The following is a 25,090-nucleotide window of genomic DNA, read 5'->3' on the forward strand; positions in this document are numbered from 1 at the left end:
AATACTACATGATTAGAGATATCTAAATAAAAATGTCAATTTATAATAATCTGCAAATATATTTACCTTGGAGGGTAAGTTGTTTGGATAACTTTGGAGCGATGTCCATTCCGTTTTTTAGCCAAGAAAGGTTTGGATTAGGAATACCATCAGCAAGGCATCTAAGACTGGCCGTAACCCCTGGCTCTCTGGCTTGACTCTCTGGATAAACCCGGATGACAGGTGGAACTAAACACAGAGAAAAGTATACTTACTCAGCAACAGAATATTAGTCTTTTAACAGTCCAGACAGCAAGTGTTATAACATATACTACAGGCCTCACACATTAATGGAGACAGTTTTAAACTCTGTATATCATATGCCTATGGGCACATTGTCCTTTTAAGCCTGCAAAATAATTTTCAAAGGGGGAATCCATAAATGCTTCCCTTTGAAAATGTCAGATCAGTTCACAAAACAATATTAGTAGCTGTGGATACTGAATCCGCTTTACAGCAGAATGAAACCCTATGCACTATGGATAGGCCTCACTCTTCCCTGTTTCTTGATCTGCCTCTTATTGATCAGGGTGAAAGTGTCCATGCTGTGAAACAGAATGGCTACTGTTACCCACAGGAGGAGGAGGACAATTTTCAGCTCTGCTGTGGTAAATTCCTCTGAAAGATGTTTTCCCTAAAGTCAGTTTTCAATTTCCACAAGAGTTTAGAAGCTCAGTTGCAATGAAAAACTCCCACAGATCTTCTCTCCCCCCAAATTTCTCATTAAACCTTCTCTTGGGGAGGAGGGGTTTCAAATGGGGTTCAGGTATTTAGGTAGCATCTTGCACCTACTTGGAAGGAGTCACAAAGTATGAAATGGAATCTTCACATCTACTTTGTGGCAAGTCCAGCACATCTCCTGACTTGCCACAGATTAAAAGTAAAATAAATCCTGTTGCAAAGGTGAGAAAAGCTCACCAGGAAGGTTTCTCCGGTTCAAAGGCACTTGGGGCTGACTATCCAGATACAGGTCCTTCAAGTCCCAGTTCCTGGCAGGATAGGTTTGTCCATTCTAAAGGAAAAGCTAATAGAAGCCAGCAAATAAAATCCTTTCAACCTTCCTTAAGGAAACAGTCCTATTTTCCTGATTGCAATGTGCAGATTGGCCAAAGAACAGATAGTGTAGCTGGTTTTAAGAAAGGTTTGGACAAGTTCCTGGAGGAAAAGTCCATAGTCTGTTCTTGACAAAGACAGGGGGGAAGACACTGCTTGCCCTGAATTGGTAGTATAGAATATTGCTACTGGGCTTGATGGACCATTGCTCTTACCCAGTAAGGCTATTCTTATGTTCTTATGTAAAGGGAGAGCCAGAGGGAGCTTTGACCCATGCTGATCCCACACAGGTCTGGGCGGGGCTCTCACAAATATAAACCAGAGCTTCAGGCAGGACAGTGAGAGAGGGAACAAGCCATGCAGAAGGAGGCAGAGGGGCAAGCACTACCCAACCTAAACTGAGGCCAGATGTAGAAATGGTGAAGCTGGAGGAACCTGCCCAGGTGACTCAAGCAGACTGCCAGCCCAGGAGGACTACATGGAAATGACTGAGGAACTCCCTTTACAAGGTGAGCAAGTGGAGGCAATGGACACTTGTTAATAGGCACAGTATTGAGTTGTTGTTTTTTAAATATATATTTTTGAATTACAAGAAGTTTATATCAACCTAAGGAAACATTCATTGGGATTAAAACTGTGTACAGGACAGAGGGGAATGTCCTTGATTACTGACACCTGAAAGCTGGAGAAGTTTTTCCTTTTTGTGGGTTTTTTTTCTGGAGTTGTTTGAATAATTGGCACAAACTGCTTGCACAAGTGTGAGAAGGAATCATTAGGCTGTGTGTGCAAGGAAGGGCTGTTTATGCTGAAAGTTTTGTTTTTCCGTTTTGGAACCACTGTTTTGCCTTTTGTTTTTATAACTGGCTGGGAACTGCAAACCTTATCCTGCTGGCTAATAAGACTTTCTGAAGTAACTGTTCAAGACTACTGTTGTTTGAATTTTGCTCATTGCAGCATTTTCTTCTTTGTTTCTTTTGAGATAAACCACTGCCCTGAGGAGCACGGTGTGGCACACCTTTAGGGAAGAAGCTTCAGAGGTTATCTCAATCCATATTACTGCAGCTGTTTTCCTATGCCATGTGGCAGTGTTTTTTCTGAATGTCGTATTTTTCATATACTTTAGGAATATCAGATGTCTGGATTTCCCTGGACACGTCCTCCTTTTCGAGGACATGTCTGGGGGTCCGGACGGCTTTTCAAAACCCAGCACTTTGGGTTTTGAAAACCTTCTTTGAAACTTGGTCGGGCAGGAGGGCCACATGTGCGTGTGTGAGAGCAAGCAGTGGGGGCAGGACTGGGGAATAATGGGACAGGCCTGGGGGGTAAGAGGGGGTAAAATCTGGTAGGCCTAACTTTATTGCCTTTTGTGTTTCTGCCCATGTTTTGTTGTGAGGAGCTGTTTTTTGTGCCTAATGGCTTGTGTTATAAAAGACTGTATCTGTTTTGAAACTAAACCATCTGCCTTTGTCCACTATGTGTGATATCTGGGTTTGTCTTTAAAGTGGTGTGGCTACCATTCTGAGCCAGCACCCTCTGTAGGGTTTCCGCCAATTAGGGAAATGTGCCTAGTATCAGGAGTGCCACCTAGTGAAGAGCTGCTGCATTGCTCCTAGCAGATCCCAGGAGGTGACAACTTTCACTCTCCTGGCTTAATTCCACAGCTTTTCCTTTTTCAGTTCGAAACTTTTTTATTTTCAAAGAACATGCAAGGTAAAATACATAAACAAAAGCAGTAATGATTGTTGCAGTTGTCCAGGTCTTGCCATATTCTGAGTACGATACCAGCTGTAGAAGTCTAAGATACCAGAAAACAGTAACAACCTGTGGCTGTGGAATATACAAACCCGAACAAAAATAAGATGTCAACATTGCATGCAAAATAGCTCTTCAGTTATGAAAGTTTAGAAAGACTTGAATCAGTTTCCAGATTAATTTAAATATAATTCCACAGCTTTTCTCATGCAAGTAAACATATTCACTCTGTGAAATGTGGCCATTTTTACTCCCGATGTGTAGGCAGGGAAATTTTCAGGATTTTTACATATGCAAGCATGCATTTATCCACGTAAAATGTTGGATTGCTGTGACCTATGTTGTTCATTGTTTACCTATGTATTGGTATCCACATGTACCAAGAACAGCAGACTCCTCCCTAGCACTATCTATAATCTTATCTAGGTGACATGTGAGGCACCACCTTCATACCAGGCACAAAAGTGACCAAAGGACTCATTTTCAAAAGACAAAGTTCAATAAATGGCATAAAGGGGTAGATGGACATTCATCTTGCCAAACCCTTCCTATTTTCTGTTTTCAAAAATCTATTTTCTAAATGAGTAGTTATGCTTTTGTTCAGTAGTTTGTCTAAATCTCAAAGGGGCATGTTAAAGGTGTGGTTTGGATGGGATGAAGGCGGGCTTATGACCTGGACATTTTCTGTCATAATCAAACACTTAAGAATATGTCCAGGGCACAAGTTAGACATCTGGGACTAGACTTGTTTTAAAAAATGAATAAGTGCCAAAAGTTGCCCTAACTGACAATATGACTACTGGAGGGATGTAAGCATAGTAACAGTAAATGATGGCAGATAAAGACCTTTACGGTCCATCCAGTCTGCCCATTAGTTATACCCATTAAAAATACATGATTAAATTAATTTGTCTCTTCTTTGATATCTCTGGGTCATATAGACTGTAAAGTCCACCTGGTATTGTCCTAGTTTCCAAATGCTGAAGTTGCCATCTAATCAAGCAGTGACATCACTGCTGAGGTTGGCTCTTAGGCATTGGTGAAATGAGGCATTATGACATCACAATCTCAGCTCTGGAATGTTGCTACTCTTTGGGTTTCTGCCAGGGAACAAAGTAACATAATAAATGACGGCAGATAAAGACCTGAACAGTCCATCCAGTCTGCCCATTAGTTATACCCATTACAAATACCGGTACATGATTAAATTAACTTATCTCTTCTTTGATATTTCTGGGTCATAGACTGTAAAGTCCACCTGGTATTGTCCTAGTATTCCAAATGCTGAAGTTGCCATCCAAGCTCACTCCACCTATCCAACCATCCTGTTTGCAGGATATCTACCAAAGTCTGGCCAGTAACATCCTCATGTTTCAAGTTAGTGGCATTCCCATTGATGCCCTCCCCTACACCAAATCACCACATTGACCGTGCAAGTCTGTCCAGTACTGGCCTTAATTCTTTAATCTACATCCTTTGTTTTCTAATTAGAGATCCCCATCCACTCCCTCAGTGGTCACTGACCTCTCCCACTCCGCAAAGATATAAATAAAATATTACGTAACTGCCTGTGTGACCGTTTCAGATATTATGGCTAGTCCTAGTAGAGCAGCAAGCAGGTTCCTGGAGTGTAGTATAGTCAATCACAGAGATGGGGACTCAGGCCTATTCTCCACTCTAGCCACTACACTTATGGTGGAATCTGTGAGCCTTCCAAACACCAACCAGATTCCACATGTGAAGTGTCACCTGTAGGCATAAGAGCTATTGGTGTGGTATACAGTAGGTTTTAGGTGGGTTTTGTAGGGCTCAACATACATCATAAGAGGGTTATAGTGAGTTGTTTACCTGGTATCTTTTATGTGAAGTTCACCGCTCCATAGGGTGCACCACTGATCTGCTAATATGCTTGTGTGACCAATCTAATACAAATGTTGGCCTCCTCATAGATCTCAATGGTTGTTCTGTGCATTTTGGTTTTTGTTTTTTTTAAGGTTCAAAAAAATTATACGCACAGAGCACAAACACATCCATTTTTGATAAAGCAAGATAGATGTTTAGCAGTTTTAAAAATGGGCATGTTTGGTACTGGATTTTTGTGCATCTTCTGTAAAACATCTAAACTCGGATTTATTGAAATATTGATATATTGAAAATGCCCCTCCTTACTTCCATTACCCACCCAGCTAACTACATGCCTGATTGAATCTCCAGCTAAAATAGCCATCCTTCCCTCCTGGAAGCTTCTAGAAACACATCCTCAGTGTGAGAAGATATTGCACCCCCTGGTGGGCAGGTCCTGGCTACAGGATCATTTCCTGCCTCTCCATGGTAATGCTCTCCCTTCAGGTGTTCTTTCTTCTCCATGGCATAACAGAGGTTTTCAAGATTGGAGAGGGTACTACAGGCCTCCTCTGTAAACATCTCTGCCTGCCTCAGCACCTCCAAGTCTGCTACTCTAGCCTTCAGAGATCATACCCGTCCCCTGAGTGCCAAAAACATATTGCACTGAGTATCACCAATGTGGTGATAATGAAACATGTGTCACTGAGTGCAAAAGACTGGATAGCCCCCGCCTCACTGCTGGACTGTTGAATGCTTCTTATTATTGGTGATTTATTAAGTTGCTAATGGAGTATGAATATATAAACTAAAGTCCCCCATGATTGCTAGTTATATGCTAGACTATGCTAATATTTATTATTTTTATTATTATTTTGAATGTTACTAGTAGATTCCCCTCTATGGACCTAAATAGAACATATTTCTAAGAGTTAATTACTGGCTGATAGAGATGACCTAATTAAATTTCTAGCTTCCTAACTGTTTCAAGGGGCTATAAATCAGAGATCAGGCTAGGGGTGAGTGGAAGAAAACTAAAGTCTACACTGAGGTTTCCTATAATTATTAGCTGTGCTTTATACTGATACTATGGTAACTTTAAAATAGTGTCTTCAAATGCTAGCCTAATGAACTGTAGTATAGAAACATAGAAACATGATGACAGATAAAGGTCAAATAACCCATCTAGTCTACCCATCTGCAGTAACCACTATCTCTTCCTCTATCTATGCGATCCCACGTGCCCATCCCATGCTTTCTTGAATTCAGACACAGTCTCTGTCTCCACCACCTCCTCTGGGAGACCGTTCCATGCATACACCATCTTTTCTGTAAAAAAGTATTTCCTTAGATTACTCCTGAGCCCTATCACCTCTTAACCTCATCCTATGCCCTCTTATTCCAGAGCTTCCTTTCAAATGAAAGAGACTTCAGTCATGCACATTTACATCACGGAGACTGTTATAGCGAAAAGCACCCTTCAGGGATTCAAGAAAAGGTTAGATAAGTTCCTGCTGGACCAGAACATACGCAGGTAAGGCTAGACTCAAATAGGGCACTGGTCTTTGACCTAAAGGCCTCTGTGTGAGCGGACTGCTGGGCACGATGGACCACTGGTCTGACCCAGCAGCGGCAAATCTTATGTTCTTATATCTCCCCTTTCCCTCCAAAGTATACATATTGAGATCTCTAAGTCTGTCCCAATCACCTTATGATGAAGACCATGCATCATTTTAGTAGCCTTTCTCTGGACTGACACCACCCTTTTTATATCTTTTTGAAAGTGCGGCTTCCAGAATTGCACACAATATTCCAAATGAGGTCTCACCAGAGTCTTATATAGAGGCATCAATACCTCCTTTTTCCTAATGGCCATACCACTTCTTATGCACCCTAGCATCCTTCTATCTTTCACCTGCCTGGCCACCTTAAGATCATCACATACAATCACACCCAAGTCCCGCTCTTCTGTCTTGCACATAAGTTCTTCACTCCCTAAACTGTACTGTTCCTTCGGGGTTTTGTAGCACAAATGCATGGCCTTGCATTTCTTAGCATTAAATTTCAGCTGCCAAATTTCAGACCATTCTTCAAGCTTCGCTGGATCTTACTTCATGTATTCACACCATCTGTGATGTCTACTCAGAGACTACTGTTATAAAATAAAATTCATTAAACTGCCTTTGCTAAGAGTCACTGAGGTTATCTATTTAACTCTGCCCATCTTTCTTCAGGTGCTGACTCCACCCACAGAACTGCTGGCTTTCAGTTTAGCAATTTAACTGGCTAGCAGCCATTTCTGGTCAGTTAAATTGTTTTGAATATAGACAGCTGAAAGTCCAAAGATACCTACTCTTGACTGCACATTCCATTGCAATGTGAATGGTACCTCCCTGGTCATACATTGAATAAATCTCAGGTGAGAGATATCTCCATAAGGAGACTTTTTTTCTTGCTAGAAGAGGAGATGGATCATGTGTGATATTCTTATAGAATATTCCTCTGCTTCCAGGAAGGATTCAGGAGGAGTGAAATCAGTATATAAAAATTCCTGCAGTACACTGTAAATATCAGAACCTGGGGATGAGGATGATAATGACTGTTCAGCTTCGGGCACTGAATCTGTAGTAGATAGCAGAGAGATAATGGGATCTTGTAAACAATGAATGTTTCTAAGCATGAGTTACCGCATTGGATCGAAAAGGTTTAGCACTAGGCTTATGATAACTGACGTTTGGCAACCTTGTAATATCATTTAATGAACTCATTAACTATTTTTTGCATAAATTTCATGAAGGGTAATGAAACAGATGGGGGGGGGGGGGGGAAATTTGTCTGCCATCATCATCAAAACTGGACTTAATGACTGGAAGATAGATGGTGAAGTGATGTACAGAGAAGGCACAAAATTTAGCCAGAATAATCTTTCATGGTACCTGTGCTATTAGAGTAGAACAGATACTGGACTAAATCAGTAGGCTGCATGTGGTCTGCACTGTACTTGCATTTTAAGGATCATGCTGACTGAGAATCATGGGGCTGATGCTTTTTGATTCAGTAGAATACGCGGGATATGATTGTACAGATCTGTACTTGAGAGGAACTTTAGCACCAAGGTGTTTCCACTTTTCATTTGCTTTGGAAGGGATCAAAAATGCCACCTTCTCAGGCCTGTGTAACTGCTTGGGAGGCAGCTGCACCTTGGGCTTGTGAATCTTTAGGTAGCAACATGCCAGTCTGGTGGTGATGGTGATTGTGGTCCTATATGGAAAAGTCACTAAATACAATACAATTTTTACTTGTATACTGCCAATACCTTCATGAGGTTCACAGTGGTTTACATAAGTAATTATGGTGATACAAATTATAAACTACTGTTACAACATTTAGGAATTATTAATAACAAATTCATGAAATAGATAGGTTTTTAGGTCTTTTTTTGAAACATTTAAAATTAGATTGCTGGTTAATATTAGTTGGTAATGCTTTCCACAGTTTTGCAGCTTGATATGCCCTTGTGGAGTTAAAGTTTATTGTATCTAAAGTTCCTAATGACTGGATACCGAAAAGTTTCATTGTTTCTTAGGTTTAAAGATGGATTATTAGGAAATTTAATGAGATGTGGCATATAATCAGGAATTTCTCCAAACCATATTTTAAATAGAATACAATATAATTTATAAAGCATTCTCCCTTATATAGGTAGCTAATGTAATTAGCATAAATAAGGTGTAATCATCACTTTTTTTCAATCTGAAGATTAATCTAATGGCTGTATTCTGTAACGTTTGTTCTAAATTTATAATAATAAAAAACCTCCAATCTAAAAAGGTGACATTGCAATAGTCCAGTAGAGACAAAACTAAAGACTGTACTTAGACGAAATTGATAATTAACTAAGTACTTTCTAATCCTTCTAAGTTTCCAGAAAAGACCAAAACACTTTTTTATTAACAAGTTGACCTGAAGTAATAAGAACATAAGAATAGTCCATCAATTCCAGTAGCCCGTTCTCACGGTGGCCAATCCAGGTCACTAGTACCTGGCCAAAACCCAAGAAGTAGGAATATTCCATGCTACCGACCCAGGGCAAGCAGTGGCTTCCCCCCATGTCTTTCTCAATAACAGACTACATAGTAGATGACAGCAGATAAAGACCCGAATGGTCCATTCAGTCTGCCCAACCTGATTCAATTTAATTTTTTTTAGGTTTTCTTCTTAGCTATTTCTGGGTAAGACTCCAAAGCTCTACCCAGTACTGTGCTTGGGTTCCAACTGCTGAAGTCTTTGTCAAAGCTCACTCCAGCTCATCTACACTCTCCCAGCCATTGAAGCCCTCCCCAGCCCATCCTCAATCAAAAGGCCATATACAGACACATACCATGCAAGTCTGCCCAGTACTGGCCTTAGTTTTTCAATATTAAACTATTATTTTCTGATTCTAGGTCCTCTGTGTTCATCCCACGTTTCTTTGAATTCTGTCACCATTTTCCTCTCCACCCTCTCTCGGGAGAGCATTCCAGGCATCCACTACCCTTTCCATAAAGTAGAATTTCCTAACATTGCTCTTGAATCTACCCCTTCAACCTTTTTCTCTGGAAAAGATTTTGTTCTACATTAATACCTTTCAAGTATTTGAACGTCTGAATCATATCTCCCCTGGCCCTCCTTTTTTCTAGGGTATACATATTCAGAGCTTCCAGTCTCTCCTCATACGTCTTCTGGCACAAACCTATCATTTTCGTCACCCTCCTCTGGACCGCTTCAAGTCTTCTTAAGTCCTTCTCCAGATACGGCTCCAAAACTGAACACAATACTCCAAGTGGGGTCTCGCCAATGACCTGTACAGGGGCATCAAAACCTTCTTCCTTCTACTGGCTATGCCTCTCATTATACAGCCCAGCATCCTTCTGGCAGAAGCCACTGCATTGTCGCACCGTTTATTTTGCCTTTAGATCTTCAGACACTATCATCCCAAGGTCCTTCTCCCCGTCTGTGCATATTGGCTTCTCAGCTCCCAGCAAATACGGTTCCTTCCGATTATTAATCCCCAAATGCATTACTCTGCATTTCTTTGCATTGAATTTTAGTTGCCAGATATTAGACCATTCCACTAACTTTTGTAGGTCCTTTTTCATATTTTCTACACCCTCCTTGGTGTCTACTCTGTTACAAATCTTGGTATCATCCATAAAAAGGCAAACTTTTCCTTCTAACCCTTCAGCAATGTCACTCACAAACATATTGAACAGGATCGGCCCCAGCACTGAACCCTGAAGGACTCCACTACTCACCTTTCCTTCCTCTGAGCAACTTCCATTAACCACCACCCTCTGGCATCTGTACAACAGCCAGTTTCTAATCCAGTTCACCACTTTTGGGTCCTTCAAGTTTGGGTCCTTCAGCCCTTCAAGTTTGTTCAAGAGCCTCCTATGAGGAACCGTATCAAAGGCTTTGCTGAAATCTAAGTAAATTACATCTAGCATATATCCTCGATCCAGTTCACCGGTCAACCAGTGAAAAAATTCAATCAGGTTCGTTTGGCATAATTTACCTTTTGTAAAGCCATGTTGCCTCAGATCCTGTAATCCATTAGATTCTAGGAAGTTCACTAGCCTTTCTTTCAGCAACATTTCCATTATTTTTCCAACAACCGAAGTGAGGCTTACCGGCCTATAGTTTTCCGCTTCATCTCTGTGACCACTTTTGTGAATAGGGACCACATCTGCTCTCCTCCAATCCCCAGGCACCCCTCCTGTCTCTAGAGATATGTTGAATAAGTCTTTAATAAGACCCGCCAGAACCTCTCTGAGCTCCCTCAGTATCCTGGGATGGATCCCGTCCGGTCCCATCGCTTTGTCCACCTTCAGTTTTTCAAGTTGTTCATAAACACTTTCCTCTGTGAACAGTGCAGATTCTACTCTATTTTCTCGTCCTTCTCCAGGATTTTCTTCCATGAACACAGAACAGAAGTATTTGTTTAGCACGTTTGCTTTTTCCTCATCACTCTCCACATATCGGTTCCCAGCATCTTTTAGTTTAGCAATCCCATTTTTCATGTTCTTCCTTTCACTAATATATCTGAAAAAATTTTTGGCTCCTTTTTTATATTTTTAGCCATTTGTTCTTCTGCCTGCGCTTTCACCAGACATATCTCTCTCTTGGCTTCTTTCAGTTTCACCCAGTAGTCCTTTCTGCACTCCTCTTCTTGGTTTGTTTCTTTTTAATATTTCAAGAAAGCCAACTCTTTTGCCTTTGTTTTCTCCGCCACTAGTTTGGAGAACTATATCGGTTTCCTTTTTCTCTTGCTTTTATTTATTTTCTTCACATAAAGGCCCGTAGCCATTTTTATCGCTCCTTTCAGTTTAGACCACTGATTTTCTACTTCTCTTATGTCCTCCCATCCCAACAGCTCTTTCTTCAGGTACTCCAGATGAGGTTGAAACATGAATCGATACAGAGGCATTATGACATTCTTAGTCTTGTTAATCATCCTTTTTTAAAATAATTCCTAATATCCTGTGCGCTTTTCTGGCTGCCGCCTCACATTGGGCAGAAGGTTTCATTGTAGTGTCTATGATGACAACCAGATCCTTTTCTTGGACGCTAATCCCTAAGGTGGACCCTAGCATACGGGTGATTCGGGTTATTCTTCCAAATGTGCATCACCTTGCATTTGTCTACATTAAATTTCATCTGCCACTTGGATGCCCAGTCTTCCAATTTCCTAAGGTCTGCCTGCAATAGTGAAAGGTCGTGATCAAAATGAACTCCTAGTATTCTTATTACTTTAGCTAGTGGATAATCCATTTTATTTATGGTTAATACTTTAGTTTCACAATTCATATTAGAATGATTTAATAAACATAACTGAACTTGGAGGTGGCTGGCACATCCACCAAAAATAATTTATTCAGATGTGCAGAGTCAGCTCATCATTATACAGCAACATTCTTTACTCCCTTCTATCGTGAATTGCATTGGTTGCCAGTTTAGGCACACATTATTTTAAAGTTGGGTTGTGTCTATTATAAAGTCTTTTCTGGTCAAGCTCCATCTTATTTGATTAATTCATTTTCTTTTGCTACTCAAAAACATTCACATAAAGCTCATGCTTTTTTTGTCTACCCATCAGTGAAGGGTTGTAAGTTCAAAAGATTCCATGAATGCATGCTTTCATATCAGGCTGCCAGTTGGGACAAATAACTCAAACAAGTATCTTTTATGTCTCTCATATCTGGAATTTAGAAGGTGTTTGAAATCTTACTTATTCTCTAGATTTGGGGGTAATTAAATTCTGTGATGATCGCTCGGTTGTAAGTTAACGTAATCTTTTGTAAATCACATAATTCTTCAAGGTTATTCGGTCTAGAAGTTAATTTTTGTTTGTTTTGGTAATCCTATTGGATATGCAATTGGTCTAATTATACTTAGATCGCAAACAGATAAGCATGTGCCTGGATTTTTCTGCCATACTGAGGAGTGCAGGGCCAGCTGAAAAGGTTGTGATGCCCTGAGCTGACATTTGCTTTTGCATCCCCATTAGCGCTCACACCACTCCCACTAGCTTCCCTTCTGATTGAATGCCCATTCACTTGCATTAGCTCCTATTACTTAACCCTTCATTACCCCAGGTACAAAACTTAGATTGTGAGCCCACTAGAGAAAGAGAAATTACCTGCATTCATCAATTGTAAGTTGCTTTGATTGTACCACAGGAAGGCAGTATTCCTATTGCCCAAAGTGATGCTACACATTATCTTCATGGCATAGCACCGTAGGCCTGGCTGTGAGACGTTATCAGCACATTGTCTATGATGACACCTAGATCTTTTTCTTCGGTGCTGACCCCTAAGGTGCATCACTTTGCATTTGTCCACATTAAATTTTAACTGCCATTTAGATGCCCAATGTTCCAATTTTCTAAGGTCTTCCTGCAATTTTTCACATTCTGTATGTTTTAACAACGTTGAAGTGTTTTGTGTCATCTGCAAATTTAATCACCTCATTTGTTCCAATTTCCATATCATTTATAAGTATGTTAAATAGCACCGGTCCCAGAACAGATCCCTGTGGCACTCAACTATTCACCCTCCTTCATTTAAAGAAATGGCTAGCCCTACCCTCTGTTCTCTGTCCAATAACAAATTCCTAATCCACAGCAGAACATTGCATCCTATCACATAACTCTTTAATTTTCTAAGCCTCTGTTTGCAGTACCAATCTAATCTAATTCTTAGTCTTATACTGTATACCAAATCATCTCCTAAAAATAGGAGCTCGATTCGGTTTACATAATTAGATTACAAAGAAAGATCCATTAACATTCATTGGAACTATAGCCTAAAAATCTGGAATAGCCTCTTCTCCTCATGGGTTCTGATGGGGGTTTAGGCAATGAAAGACCACATGCTCAATGAGGCAGAGATCTATTTTTCCTCCCAATCCCACTCCATATATAAAACTTTAAATTATATTTGTATAACATTCACAACTATATCATTCTCTAACTTCACCCACCTAAGGCAGCTCACCAGTTCCCATCACCACAGTGACACCCCCCTCCCCAGAAGAACCTCCTGCTCTGTAGCAAAGGTATTCTCCTGGGGGCGGGGGTCACATTTGTATACTAATTGATTGCCTTATCTGCAATGTATTTTTAATTACTTTTATTGCAAACCCACTCAAAGCTTTTGGTTGAGGTGGTGTGTAAATACTGTTATCGCTGCCAATTACTGGATTTCTTTTTTCACGTGTTTGTATTGAACAATTTTCAATGAAAATAATTAAGGGTTGTCTAAATGAAAGAGTGAAGCTAGTATTTTAAGTCCTGCTTTCTTTTGTTAATTGATTAACTTGATTAATTGCCATCAAGTTGAAGCTGACTCCTGGCAAAGGACTGTTAATACTGAAATAAAGGCATTTGTTCTAAATTTCTTTTTTTTCTGACCAATTATTTATTTATTAGGCTTTATTAACTGCCATCATGAAGAATTAATATGACAATAAATGTTGCTGAACCTGCAAGCTGGTAAGTCTGACTTGAAATAGGCTCATCCATCCATTTCCCACAAACATATTCCAGGATTCTTCTCTTCCATATTGAACTCAACACTACTAGTACTTGACATTAATTGGATTTAATTGAAAGTTAGGTGCTCAACTTGGTAGGTACATAGCATAAAGTAGTGCGTAGTCTAAAGCGCCTGCCTATAAGTGGGTGGGGTTAGGGAGTGGATCGTGGGTGTGTTTTCAGGTTATGTGCCTGTTTTTGACTTAGGTGTAGTTGTGTGCACAACTTAGGCCAAGAAAATAGGGTGCACCTAAAAGTTAGTACGTATGGCAGCACTAAGCAAGATTCTATGCAGTGTGCCTAACTTTTATAGAATTACTAGTGTTTAAGCCCGTTACATTAACGGGTGCTAGTAAAGCCTCCTTCCCTCATATGTCACCTATTTTCAGCAAAATAATTGGTAAAGTTTTCTCCTTGTTAAACCAACACTGGAATGGTAGTTGCATTGCCGGCTTAATCCTTAAATAAGCTCAATAAATAAAGAAGGGGGTTTCAGTATGGGCTCAACTTTCCCTTCGAGTAACCGGAAGCTCCGGGCAGGTATTCATGAGTGACTAGATGGGCCATGGCCCTTATCTGCCGTCTATTTCTATGTTTCTATGGGATCTATTCACAGAGAAAGGTAGGGGAGGGTCATTGGGGTGGGCAGACTAGATGGGCCGTGGCCCTTATCTGCCGTCTATTTCTATGTTTCTATGACTAACACTTAGACCAAAGCCTAAATAAATCCTGCCCCGTACATCATGATACCCTTATATTTGTAAAATAAGCAGATAAATGTAAAGTGCAACCGTGCATCCGGTGTGGAAACAAGGAAAAAATATACAAGGATGTTAGAAAGAACCCCCCCCCAAAAAAAAAATCACAAAAATCACAAAAACAAAACAGAACAATGTCAAAACTACATAAAAGTGACACCCAAATCCAAAGGTAAAAAATTCAAAAATGTCAAAATACATGTAAAAGTGAACAAAGCATATCAAAGTTCATATCCAAAGTTCATATCCAATGCCAAATGTGTTTCCAATAAAAATTCAATTTCAATTCATGGATGAATAAATATATAAATAGCTTAATAAATGAATAAATAAATAGCTTATCCAGCAGGATTAACTAAGTTATCAGTGGCCCGTAGCATACGTGATCACTGTCACGTTCTTCAATTGCATCCAGTATTTAAAGAGAACCCCTGTATTGCATTCACAAGGGGCAAGAATTTGTCTGAACATCTGGTTTCCTCTGATTTTTGTACAAAATTTAATTTACAAAGAGAAAAAGGTTTTCATTCTCCCTGTGGTCATTGCACTATGTGTGATACTTCCCACCAAGGAGATTCATGGATTCATCCCAGGGCTAAGCAGGTTTACCATCTCAAGTCTATCACATCTTGTGATTCTACTTATGTGGTATATGTGATATTCTGCCCCTGCGGTCTCATTTATGTAGGCTGCACTAGTAGGGCAGTGAAAGTTAGACTTATTGAGCACCGGAGCTTTCACTTGGAGTCGGATGGCAGCAGCCACCTCGGGAGACCCTTGATAAAGCGCAACGGCGCGAAACATGTCACGTCTGGCTCCCAGGTTTTGGCAGATGCAAAGATAAGTGCATATTGGCAAAAATAAACAAAGATAGAACTGCATATAACACTTAAATTATGTTTTGAAATATATTTTAAATTATTTATATTTTGCGATTGGTGAATGCGGAACAGCCAATGATGAAGGTCACCACGTAATTCTTCCCATGGTTACAAACGGTGGAGTGGTGGGACTGAGGCTTCCACATTTATTCTCTTGTGAACTCCTTAAGAAGATTTAATATCTAGTCCCACGTTGTTGTTAGTCCCCAACTCTTGGCATCTGGGCACGGGAATGGTGGTACTCTATAACTTTGCATATATAATTTTTGGAATATCCCTTCCATGCCCCTGGCTATGTCCTCTTTTGAGTTGATGGTAAGGGATTTATGAGCATGAGATTTTATAATAAGAGTACAGGAAGATGCATGCACCAAATCTAATTACAAGCAATTAACTGCAATAATTGATTGCTCACATCAACCTATTTGCTAGTTAATGGCTGTTAGCTAATTCATTTGTAAGTGCATTTTTGATCTGCATGCAAATTTCGGCCCCCAAATTTGTGCACCATATATATAGAATCTGGGAGATTGTGCCATAGCAACCATTCACTACGTCTTAAATCTATTAGGATATTGTCAACTACTAGTCTAAAATGCACCCCTAAATTCTTAACCATATTACAAAAAAAGAAATCTGAACTCTACATGACCAAACCTGGTGTCCCCTATACCAGAGCTTCACATGTTTTACAACTCAGTTTCAATTTATTATTTTTAAAGACATTTTCTTGTCTTCCATTCCTTAATAAAACAAAGCCTCAGAAGGGGGTTCGGGGAAGTGGCATTTCCCAGTGTTTATGCAGTAAACACCTATTATATTTTATTTCATTTTTTATATCAGTTAAAAGCCTAAAATCAGAAGCCCTAAATATTTGAGATTCTTAATTTGGAATCACAATATGGTTATTAGTCTTTAATACTGTTAAACATAGAAACATAGAAGATGACAGCAGAAAAGGGCTACAGCCCATCAAGTCTGCCCACTCTGCTTACCCACCCCCTGTCTATGCCCTATTGACCCATTGATCGATATGATGCTTGTGGTAATGTGTCTCCACAATCAGAGCTGGAACAGACTGCTTGACTCAGCACGTTAGGCTCCTTCTCTAGCAGTATTCAAATCCAGGCTAAAAGGCCACTTTTTCAAGGCTGCTTTGAATTCCTCCTATTCACCGTAAGATACTTATGTCCACCCTACCATTCTCTCTGCTGGAAACTTCCCAACCCCTAAATGTCCATTTGTCTGTCCAAATTAGACTGTAAGCTCTTCTGATAAGGGACCATCTTTTACATATTAAATGTATAGTGCTGTGTACGCCTTTCAGTGCTTTAGAAATGCTAAATAGCACTAGTGATAATAGTAGTAGATATCTGGCTATTTCATGCTGAATATCCTGGTTCTCCTGATTGGCCAATAACCAGCTATGTAACGTGACACAGCTGGTCACCAGCAGTATTTAGCAGCTTGCTGGCTATGTTCGGTGGCCAATGACAACCACCTAAAAGTATTTTCGGCCTTGAGACTTAGCCAGTTAGCCGGTAAATATTGATATAGCCAGCCAGTGGCATAGTGAAGGTAGGAGGTGCCTGGGGAAGTGTCTCCCCTCACACCCTCCTCTCCGAAACCTACTCCTTCCGTGCCACCCCCACACCACCGCTACTTCTGAACCTCACATGCCATAATTATGCCCTCTGTTCCCACATATTTAAATCTTCATCAGAATGAGTGGCTGTCTATTACTCTGGAGCTCCCTGATGTTGTCCTCTTTTGACACTCCCTACTTGCATTCCAGGGGTGGGCGTTTGGGGGGGTTGGATGTGGTAGGGAAGGTGTGTATGGCTTGCCTGTTGCTAGGGCAGTAGGGTGAATGTTGAGTGTTGTAGTGAGGAATGGGGTGTATGGTACGATGTCCGATTGACTGTGTTCGTGGGATTTTCTACTATAAAAAGTAATGGCCGTGGGTCTAGTCTGGCTTTGTATTCAATGCGGGCCTGGTGGGTAGGGGATGATCGGTTCTTGTTTCTCTCTTTGTTGGACCTTGCTCTGATCCATGCTGGCCTATCTTGTACTGGGGAGGCTTGTCTATACTTGTATTACATCACTTTCATTGCTTTTCTTGTTCCTCCTGTATTGCTCTTGTTTCATTGTTGATTGTAATTGAGTGTCTGGATTGTTTGCCATTCTCAATAAATACCGTATTTGCCGGCGTATAAGACGACTTTTTAGTACCTTAAAATCCTCCCCAAAGTCGGGGGTCGTCTTATACGCCGGGTACAGTTTACATGCCCTTACTTCCGGGGCTGGATGTACTCAGTCGCACGGCTCTTCTTCTCCCTACCTTCTCTGCTTGCAGCACAGAGCCGAACGGAAGTCTTCCCGACGTCAGCGCTGACGTCGGAGGGGAGGGAGGGCTTAAACAAAGCTTAAACAAAGCCCTCCCTCCCTCCGACGTCAGCGCTGACGTCGGGAAGACTTCCGTTCGGCTCTGCTGCAGGCATGGCAGGTAAGGAGAGAGAGAGTACCAAGAGAGAGGGGCGGCCGCCCCGCCCCGGTTGCAGCACAGCCGTCCAGGTCCCCTTACTTTTGTGGCACTTCCCCGACCGACCGATAACAGCCCGGGTCCGACAATCCTCCCTGCCCTGTAGCCGCGAATCTAAATTACCTTCTTACAGCAGCTGTAAGAAGGTAATTTAGATTCGCGGTTAAGGGCAGGGAAGTTTGTCGGACCCGGGCTGTTGTCGGTCGGTCGGGGAAGTGCCACAAAAGTAAGGGGACCTGGCTGGCTGTGCTGCACCCGGGGCGGTAGAGAAGGGGGGGGGGGGGAAGGACTCTGAAAGCACTTGAAGACAGAGGAGGGAGAAGAACGCTGAAAGCACATGGAATACAAAGGGGTGGAGAAGGAAGAAGGGGTCGTCTTATACGGCGAGTATAACACAAAACTCTATTTTTTAACTAAAAGTTGGGGGGTCGTCTTATACGCCCAGTCATCCTATACGCCGGCAAATACGGTACATATAATTAAAAAAAAATAAAAATAAATAATGAGTGGCTTTTCCAGCCTGCTGCTCATGCTGGTGCTCCCACTAAGAGTGCCTGGGGCAGTCCGCTCTCCTGCCCCTCCTTATTATGTCACTGTAGCCAGTTATGTCTCGGCCAGTCAAAAATAGAATGGAAAGTCAATGTTGGTGGCCAGACCCAGTGCCGGTACTTAATTTTCAGTGTATCTAAATTTTCAGAAAGCTTTTGATAAAGTTCCTTACAAGAGGCTCCAGAGAAAATTTAAAGAGACATGGGATAGGTAGCAAAGTTCAGTTGTGCATAAGGAATTGGTTATCGGATAGAAAACAGAGGGTAGGGTTAAATGGTCATTTTTCTCAATGGAAGAGAGTAAACAGTGGAGTGCCGCAGGGGTCTGTACTGGGACCAGTGCTATTTAACTTATTTATAAATGATCTGGAAATTGGAATGACAAGTGAGGTGATTAAACTTGCAGATGTCACTAAACTGTTCAAAGTTGTTAACACGCATGCAGATTGTGAAAAATTGCTGGCGGACCTTAGGAAATTGGAAGACTGGGCGTCCAAGTGGCAGATGAAATTTAATGTGGACAAATGCAAAGTGATGCACATTGGGAAGAATAACCTGAATCACAGTTACTGGATGCTAGGGTCCACCTTGGAGGTTAGCGCCCAAGAAAAGGATTTGGGTATCATTGTAGACAACACGATGAAACCTTCCGCCCAATGTGCAGTGATGGTCAAAAAAGCAAATGGGATGCTAGGAATTATTAAAAAAGGGATGCTAAACATGGTGCAACCTCATTTGAGTATTGCATCCAATTCTGGTCTCCTTATCTCAAGAAAGATATAGTGGCACTAGAAAAGGTTCAAAGAAGAGCAACCAAGATTGTAAAGGGGATGGAACTCCTCTCGTATGAGGAAAGACTAAAATGGTTAGGGCTCTTCAGCTTGGAAAAGAGACGGCTGAGAGGAGAGATGATTGAAGTCTACAGAATCCTGAGTGGAGTAGAACTGATACAAATGGATTGATTTTTCGTTCCATCAAAAATTACAAAGACTAGGGGATACTCGATGAAGTTACATGGAAATACTTTTAAAACCAATAGGAGGAAAATTTTTTTTCACTCAGAGTATAGTTAAGCTCTGGAACGTGTTGCCAGAGGCTGTGGTAAGAGCAGATAGCATAGCTGGTTTTAAGAAAGGTTTGGACAAGTTCCTGGAGGAAAAGCCCATAGCCTGTTATTGAGAAAGAAATGGGGAAAGCCACTGCTTGCCCTGTATTAGTAGCATGGAATATTGCTACACCTTGGCTTTTGGCCAGGTACTAGTCACCTGGTTTGGCCACCGTGAGAACAGGCTACTGGGCTTGATCGACCATTGGTCTGACCTAGTAAGGCTATTCTTTTGTTTTTATTGCCGGCAATCTTCCATAGTCTGAAAATGAGCCTGGCTGTCTTTATATCGTATGATTTATTTAATTTAAAAAAAATTCTTTCAGAACTGCAATGACTATATTTATTCAGGAACACTAAGTACAGCATTAAAGCCATGCTTTATCAGTGAAAGGAGACACTGTGTAACTACATGAAATTATATAACTTGAAGCCCAGAAAAGAAACCTCAGACAACGTGATAATTAGGATATCTTTTCTTACCATTCACTTGAAGGATGTGAGTCTGATAAGGCTTATCATAGCCGTCAGCGTGGCAGCTGTAATTTCCCATGTGAGTTGTGGTGACCTTAGTAATGTACAAGGACCCATCATCTCCAAAATCCTACAGGGAAAGATTGAGAAAAAATGATCATAATTAACTGCCCGGCAGTGCATTAACATCCTTGCAGCTTAATTGTAATGCAAGATTTAAACATTTAGGCATAGCATCTGAATGCCAATGGCATAGCTTATTCTAAATTTGATTTGTCAGATCTCTTTAATGAAAAATATATCATTTGAAACGCAGTGTAGTATTCAAAATTCATCTCTTAAGCTACCTAAAATACTACATCATCTCTGTTAAGTACTTAAACTAAAAACTTTGAAAACTGCTCTAAACAAGTAGATTTTTGTTGTTGTTATTTTTTTTTCATTTACTCTAGCATGAATTTTAGCAAGTCAGAAATTGGGACAAATAACATTCTTATTTTAGAAAGTATTGTCATTTGCTGATTTGAAAAAAACAAAAACAAAAACCAACCCACTCAAATGAGGATAGGATGTAAATATTAACAATATTGTTCTGTGGGTCCTCATGGGAGGAAATAAACCAATTGTTAGAACTGCAGATTTATAAAACAAAAAATATTTTGTGATTGATGAAGGTATTGAATTTAAGCACATTTGGGAACAAAGGAGGAAACAGTTTTAGGGTGCCTGAGAAGGCACATGCTTAGTCAAACAAGGTATAACGTCATAGAGCTGCGCAGACGATATCACCATCCTCCTGCCTTTCGACCAAACCACCCCGAACACAACGAACAAACTACACATTGCACTAGAAACAGTGTCAAAATGGAGAGATCACAAATTAAAACTGAATGAAGACAAAACCAAATTCTTACTTCTAGAAAGAAACAAAACTCCAACCATAACAAACCTAGAAATAAACTCCATCGCTTATCCCTTACAACCCAACCTAAAACTGCTGGGAATAATGATAGACAAAGGCTGCACCATGCAACTACAAATCAGCTAAACGGTTCAGAAGGCAAGTCCGAAAATACTTCAACAACGAACAATTCAAACTCATAGTACAAGCGCTAATCCTAGGACTACTGGATTACTGTAACATACTTTACCCGTCATGTCCCGCCAACATGCTAAAACAAACAGTCCAAAATGCAGCCTTATGACTAATATACTTGCTGAAAAAATACGAACACATTACCTCAGCTTTCCAAGACTCACACTGGCTCCCAGTACCAGCACGCATACAACACAAATTCTACTGCACCCTATTCAAAGCCCTAAATGGAAATGGTCCAAGCTATCTGAACAACCGCCTAATCTGGAAAAACACATCCAGACCAAGGAGAACTCAAGCACACTTTACCCACAACCCCCCCCAATCAAAAAAATATATGACAGTCTACTAGCCACCACAGCAGCAAAAATAGACCACCACCTCTCAAATCTGCTGTCTATGATACCCAACTACAAAACATTCAGGAAAGAACTGAAAACCATACTATTCAAGAAATTTGTCAAATGATCTAATCAAACTGTATCGACCATTCCCAGATCCTGACACATACTATAGCTATCAACCTTGTAATCTCCTTGGGAATGCCCAGGCTAATTTCTTGTTGTAAACCATCTAGAACTGAAAGGTAGTGGCGGGATAGAAGACATCAATGTAATGCAACTACTTTTTTCTTAACATTACCTTGTAAATGTTTGATTAGCAAGCTGGAGAAAAACTATAGGGCTCATAATCGAAAAGAAAATACGTCTAAAAACCCTCCTAAATCGGCACATGGACGTTCAAAAAGACAGGTCATCCAAGTACCGATAATCAAACCAGGTTTTAGACGTATTTAGAGGCAGCTTAGGTCTTTTGATTGCCTCTGTGTGCCCAGAGCGAAAAGGGGCATTTTTGGAGGAGTGGGTAGGGTGGTAGATGGGCTGACCAAACTTAGTCGTCTGGCAGCCATAATCAAAAGTTTGACGAGGTTGCTTAGAACTTATATGTTTTGACATAAGACTTAGAAGAAACCTGAAACTCCAGTTGCAGACAAACACAGGAGATATCTCATTGCCGTTAGGAAGGTTACCTCTTCATCATGAGTAACTAGTGAAAGATTGGTTAAATAACTATAAGACTCTTTTATTAAAGCTTAGCATGTGCTAATGAATATTAGCAGGTACTAAATACTGCACATCCTTTTTTTATACCTACGGACCATGTAGCACTTAGCACATACCAGCATCTATTAACACATGCTAAGCTTTAGAAAAAGGGCCCTAATGTTTTCATACCTATGCTTAAAAGAAAAAAAGAAAAAAGACCACATGGCAAGCATCTGATGGGAGAGCATTCCAGAGAGTAGGGGGGTCACACTGTTAAAAGTGGTATGTCATGAATTATCAAGGCATAATCTAAATATGGCTAGAATGTTGAGGAGATTTGCTTGTGAGGAATGAAAAAAATATAGGCTTGAAAATATGTGATCAGAATAGAATGTAACTATGAAGGAGAAGATCGATTTGACAATGATTGCAGATAGCATGATTTTGGCAACATATTGAAAACAAAGGAACATAGAAGACCAGAACCTTCAAACCGAAGCTTTAATGTCACCAATAAGAAGTGAAACAAGAAAAACGGACCTGACCCGGCTCGTATTTCAGCTACAAAGATATTCCTCCTGCTGAACTTCTAAAAGGCTTTTTTTATTATCTAATTGTTTAGTGGACAACCCGAGGAGTCCTGATGCAGGCTCTGTAGCTGAAACACAGTCTGTGTTGGGCCCATTTTTCTTGTTCCACTTCCTATTGGTGACATTAAAGCTTCAGTTTGAAGGTTCTGGTCTTCTCTGTTCCTTTTTTATCCATTGAGGTTTGTGCAGAGTTTTGTCGTCTTCTTTTTGCTTTCCTAACATATTGGAAATAACCAGTTTGTCCACCCTGGAAATCGATGGTGGTGAAATTGAGGCCCAAATTCTGTAATCGGCGTCTAATGTTAATGCACCTATTTCGGAGGCGCCCAACTAGATAGGCGCCTATCTAAATTGATCAACAAGCTCAATTAAGTGTCTTAATCAGCAATAATTGAGACTTAGGCGCTTATCAAGAAAGAATGATTCTGCAATAAGGCACCTCTAAAAATTTAGGTGGTTTTCAAAAACATAGGTGTTATGCACGTTAGGCATGGGCGTGTTAGGTGCCTTGTTGCAGAATCACTGCTCTTAAGCATGCTTAGATGCTTATAATGGAGCCTCACTTTTAGTTTTTGTATCTAGAGCTGGCCTATTTATTGGGCACCTCCAAAATAGGTGCCACTCAGCGTGATTCATTAAACAGCACCCAATGTTATTTGAATCGCACTGAACAGTGCCTAATTTGGCACCTCACATTTTGGGCGCTTCTTATAGAATGGTTGCTACAAGATCTGACTGCTGGTTGCTACAAGATCTGACTGCAACAAATTTCATCTTTCTGCAAAGAGATGAAGGAATTTTCAACAATGGAAGATTTTTTTTTAAAGGACAATGGGGGGAGGGGTTGGATTGTTTGTAGTTTTACATAGGATGGATTGGTACATCGAAGAAACCACGTGCACTGATCGGTTGTTGCTTATATGTTTGCATCATGCAAACAAAGAATCCTAGCAGAAATTTTACTACTACTACTAATCATTTCTATAGAGCTACCAGATGTACATAGCACTGCACACATTATATATAGGTACTTTTTCTGTCCCTAGAGGGCTCACAATCTAAACTTTTGTACCTAGGCAATGGAGCGTTATATTAGAGAATGACACAGGAACCGTTTACCGTGGTAAACCATGGGTCACCACAGTAAATCCACAGGAATGGAGACATTTGCAACTGGTTTACCGCAGGAATGGGAACAAGAACTTTCACCGCCCTGCAGGAATGGGGACAAAACCTTTTACCATCCCGTGGGAGCGGTGAAAAGTCTTACTCCTGTGGTAAAAAAAATTGCGCCCATGTCAGACTCGGCATCTTCTCCTCAGCTCCTCTTGCGCCTGTTTTACCTTCAGGAGCCAGCCAAGACACGATGAAAACAGAAGGAACCTAAAGCCTGAGACCAATGTGATTTGAAGAATAAAATTGCCAGTCAAGAAAAAGAAAAAAAAATAAAAAATTTATATTTTGTTATTAGAATATTTCAGATTTGAAATATGTATCCTGTTAAAGCTGGTATTAGATATAAATGGGGACCACAAAGTCCAGGCTGTGCTTCTTTAGCTTCCAGCTGGCTTAGGGCTCTCTCTCTGGCCAGGGGGCAGTTGCCCTAGTTGCACTCCCCTAACATTATTCTTGCCATGTGTGACTAAAGTATTCCGTTAGCTTGATTTTTCTATGTAGCATTCTGTAGTAATTTGGTTTGTTCAGTTTTCACAATAGTGAAGGGGATATTTGTGAAAGGGAGGGGAGATGGGTTTTGTTGAACCTTGCTCTGTTTTATATGTGTTTATAAAATGACAATTGTCAGAGGAGAAGCTTCCACCCACACACATGCGACTGCAGGGCGGCACAGGCAGGCTTCGCCGGCATCAGTTTCTTTTTTAAAGCGTCATGAAGGTAAGGGGGAGGGAGGGAGGGAGATAGATTTGGACGGAGGGAGGGAAGGGTCCGCGTGCATGATCAGTGACCGCACACCTTCCCTCTCTTAAGTTTCTTTACGTCGCGAAGGTAAGAGGGAGGGAGATTCTCGGGCCGCTGAAGGGCGGTGAGGTGGTGAGAGGGAAGGGTGGATGCTGCGGGGACAGGGTGGTGAAGGGGATGGCGGGGATGGGGAAATGACGGGGACAGCGGGTTCAGTGACAGGGCGGTGAAGGGGACGGGGCAGTGAAGGGGACGGTGATTCGGTGATGGGGCAGTGACAAGGACAGATTTTTTTCCCTGTGTCATTCTCTACGTTATATGACTTGCCTAGGGTTACAAGAAGATGCAGTGGGAATGGAACCCAGTTGCCCATG

General features: G+C 40.9%; 1 protein-coding gene across 4 annotated transcripts in view; it reads right to left on the reverse strand.

Moving 5' to 3' along the window:
- FSTL5 (follistatin like 5) overlaps positions 1–25,090 on the reverse strand; it is an 865,201-nt gene that overhangs the window by 186,037 nt on the left and 654,074 nt on the right. For all 4 annotated transcript variants that reach the window (XM_033941548.1, XM_033941557.1, XM_033941565.1 and 1 more), the window contains 2 exons: positions 20,077–20,197; positions 67–228 (listed from right to left, as the gene is read on the reverse strand). In XM_033941548.1, coding sequence (XP_033797439.1) covers positions 67–228; positions 20,077–20,197 — 283 coding nt within the window. The remainder of the gene's footprint in view (positions 1–66; positions 229–20,076; positions 20,198–25,090) is intronic.

This window comes from Geotrypetes seraphini, chromosome 1 (genome assembly GCF_902459505.1).
Source record: "Geotrypetes seraphini chromosome 1, aGeoSer1.1, whole genome shotgun sequence".
NCBI lineage: Eukaryota > Metazoa > Chordata > Amphibia > Gymnophiona > Dermophiidae > Geotrypetes > Geotrypetes seraphini.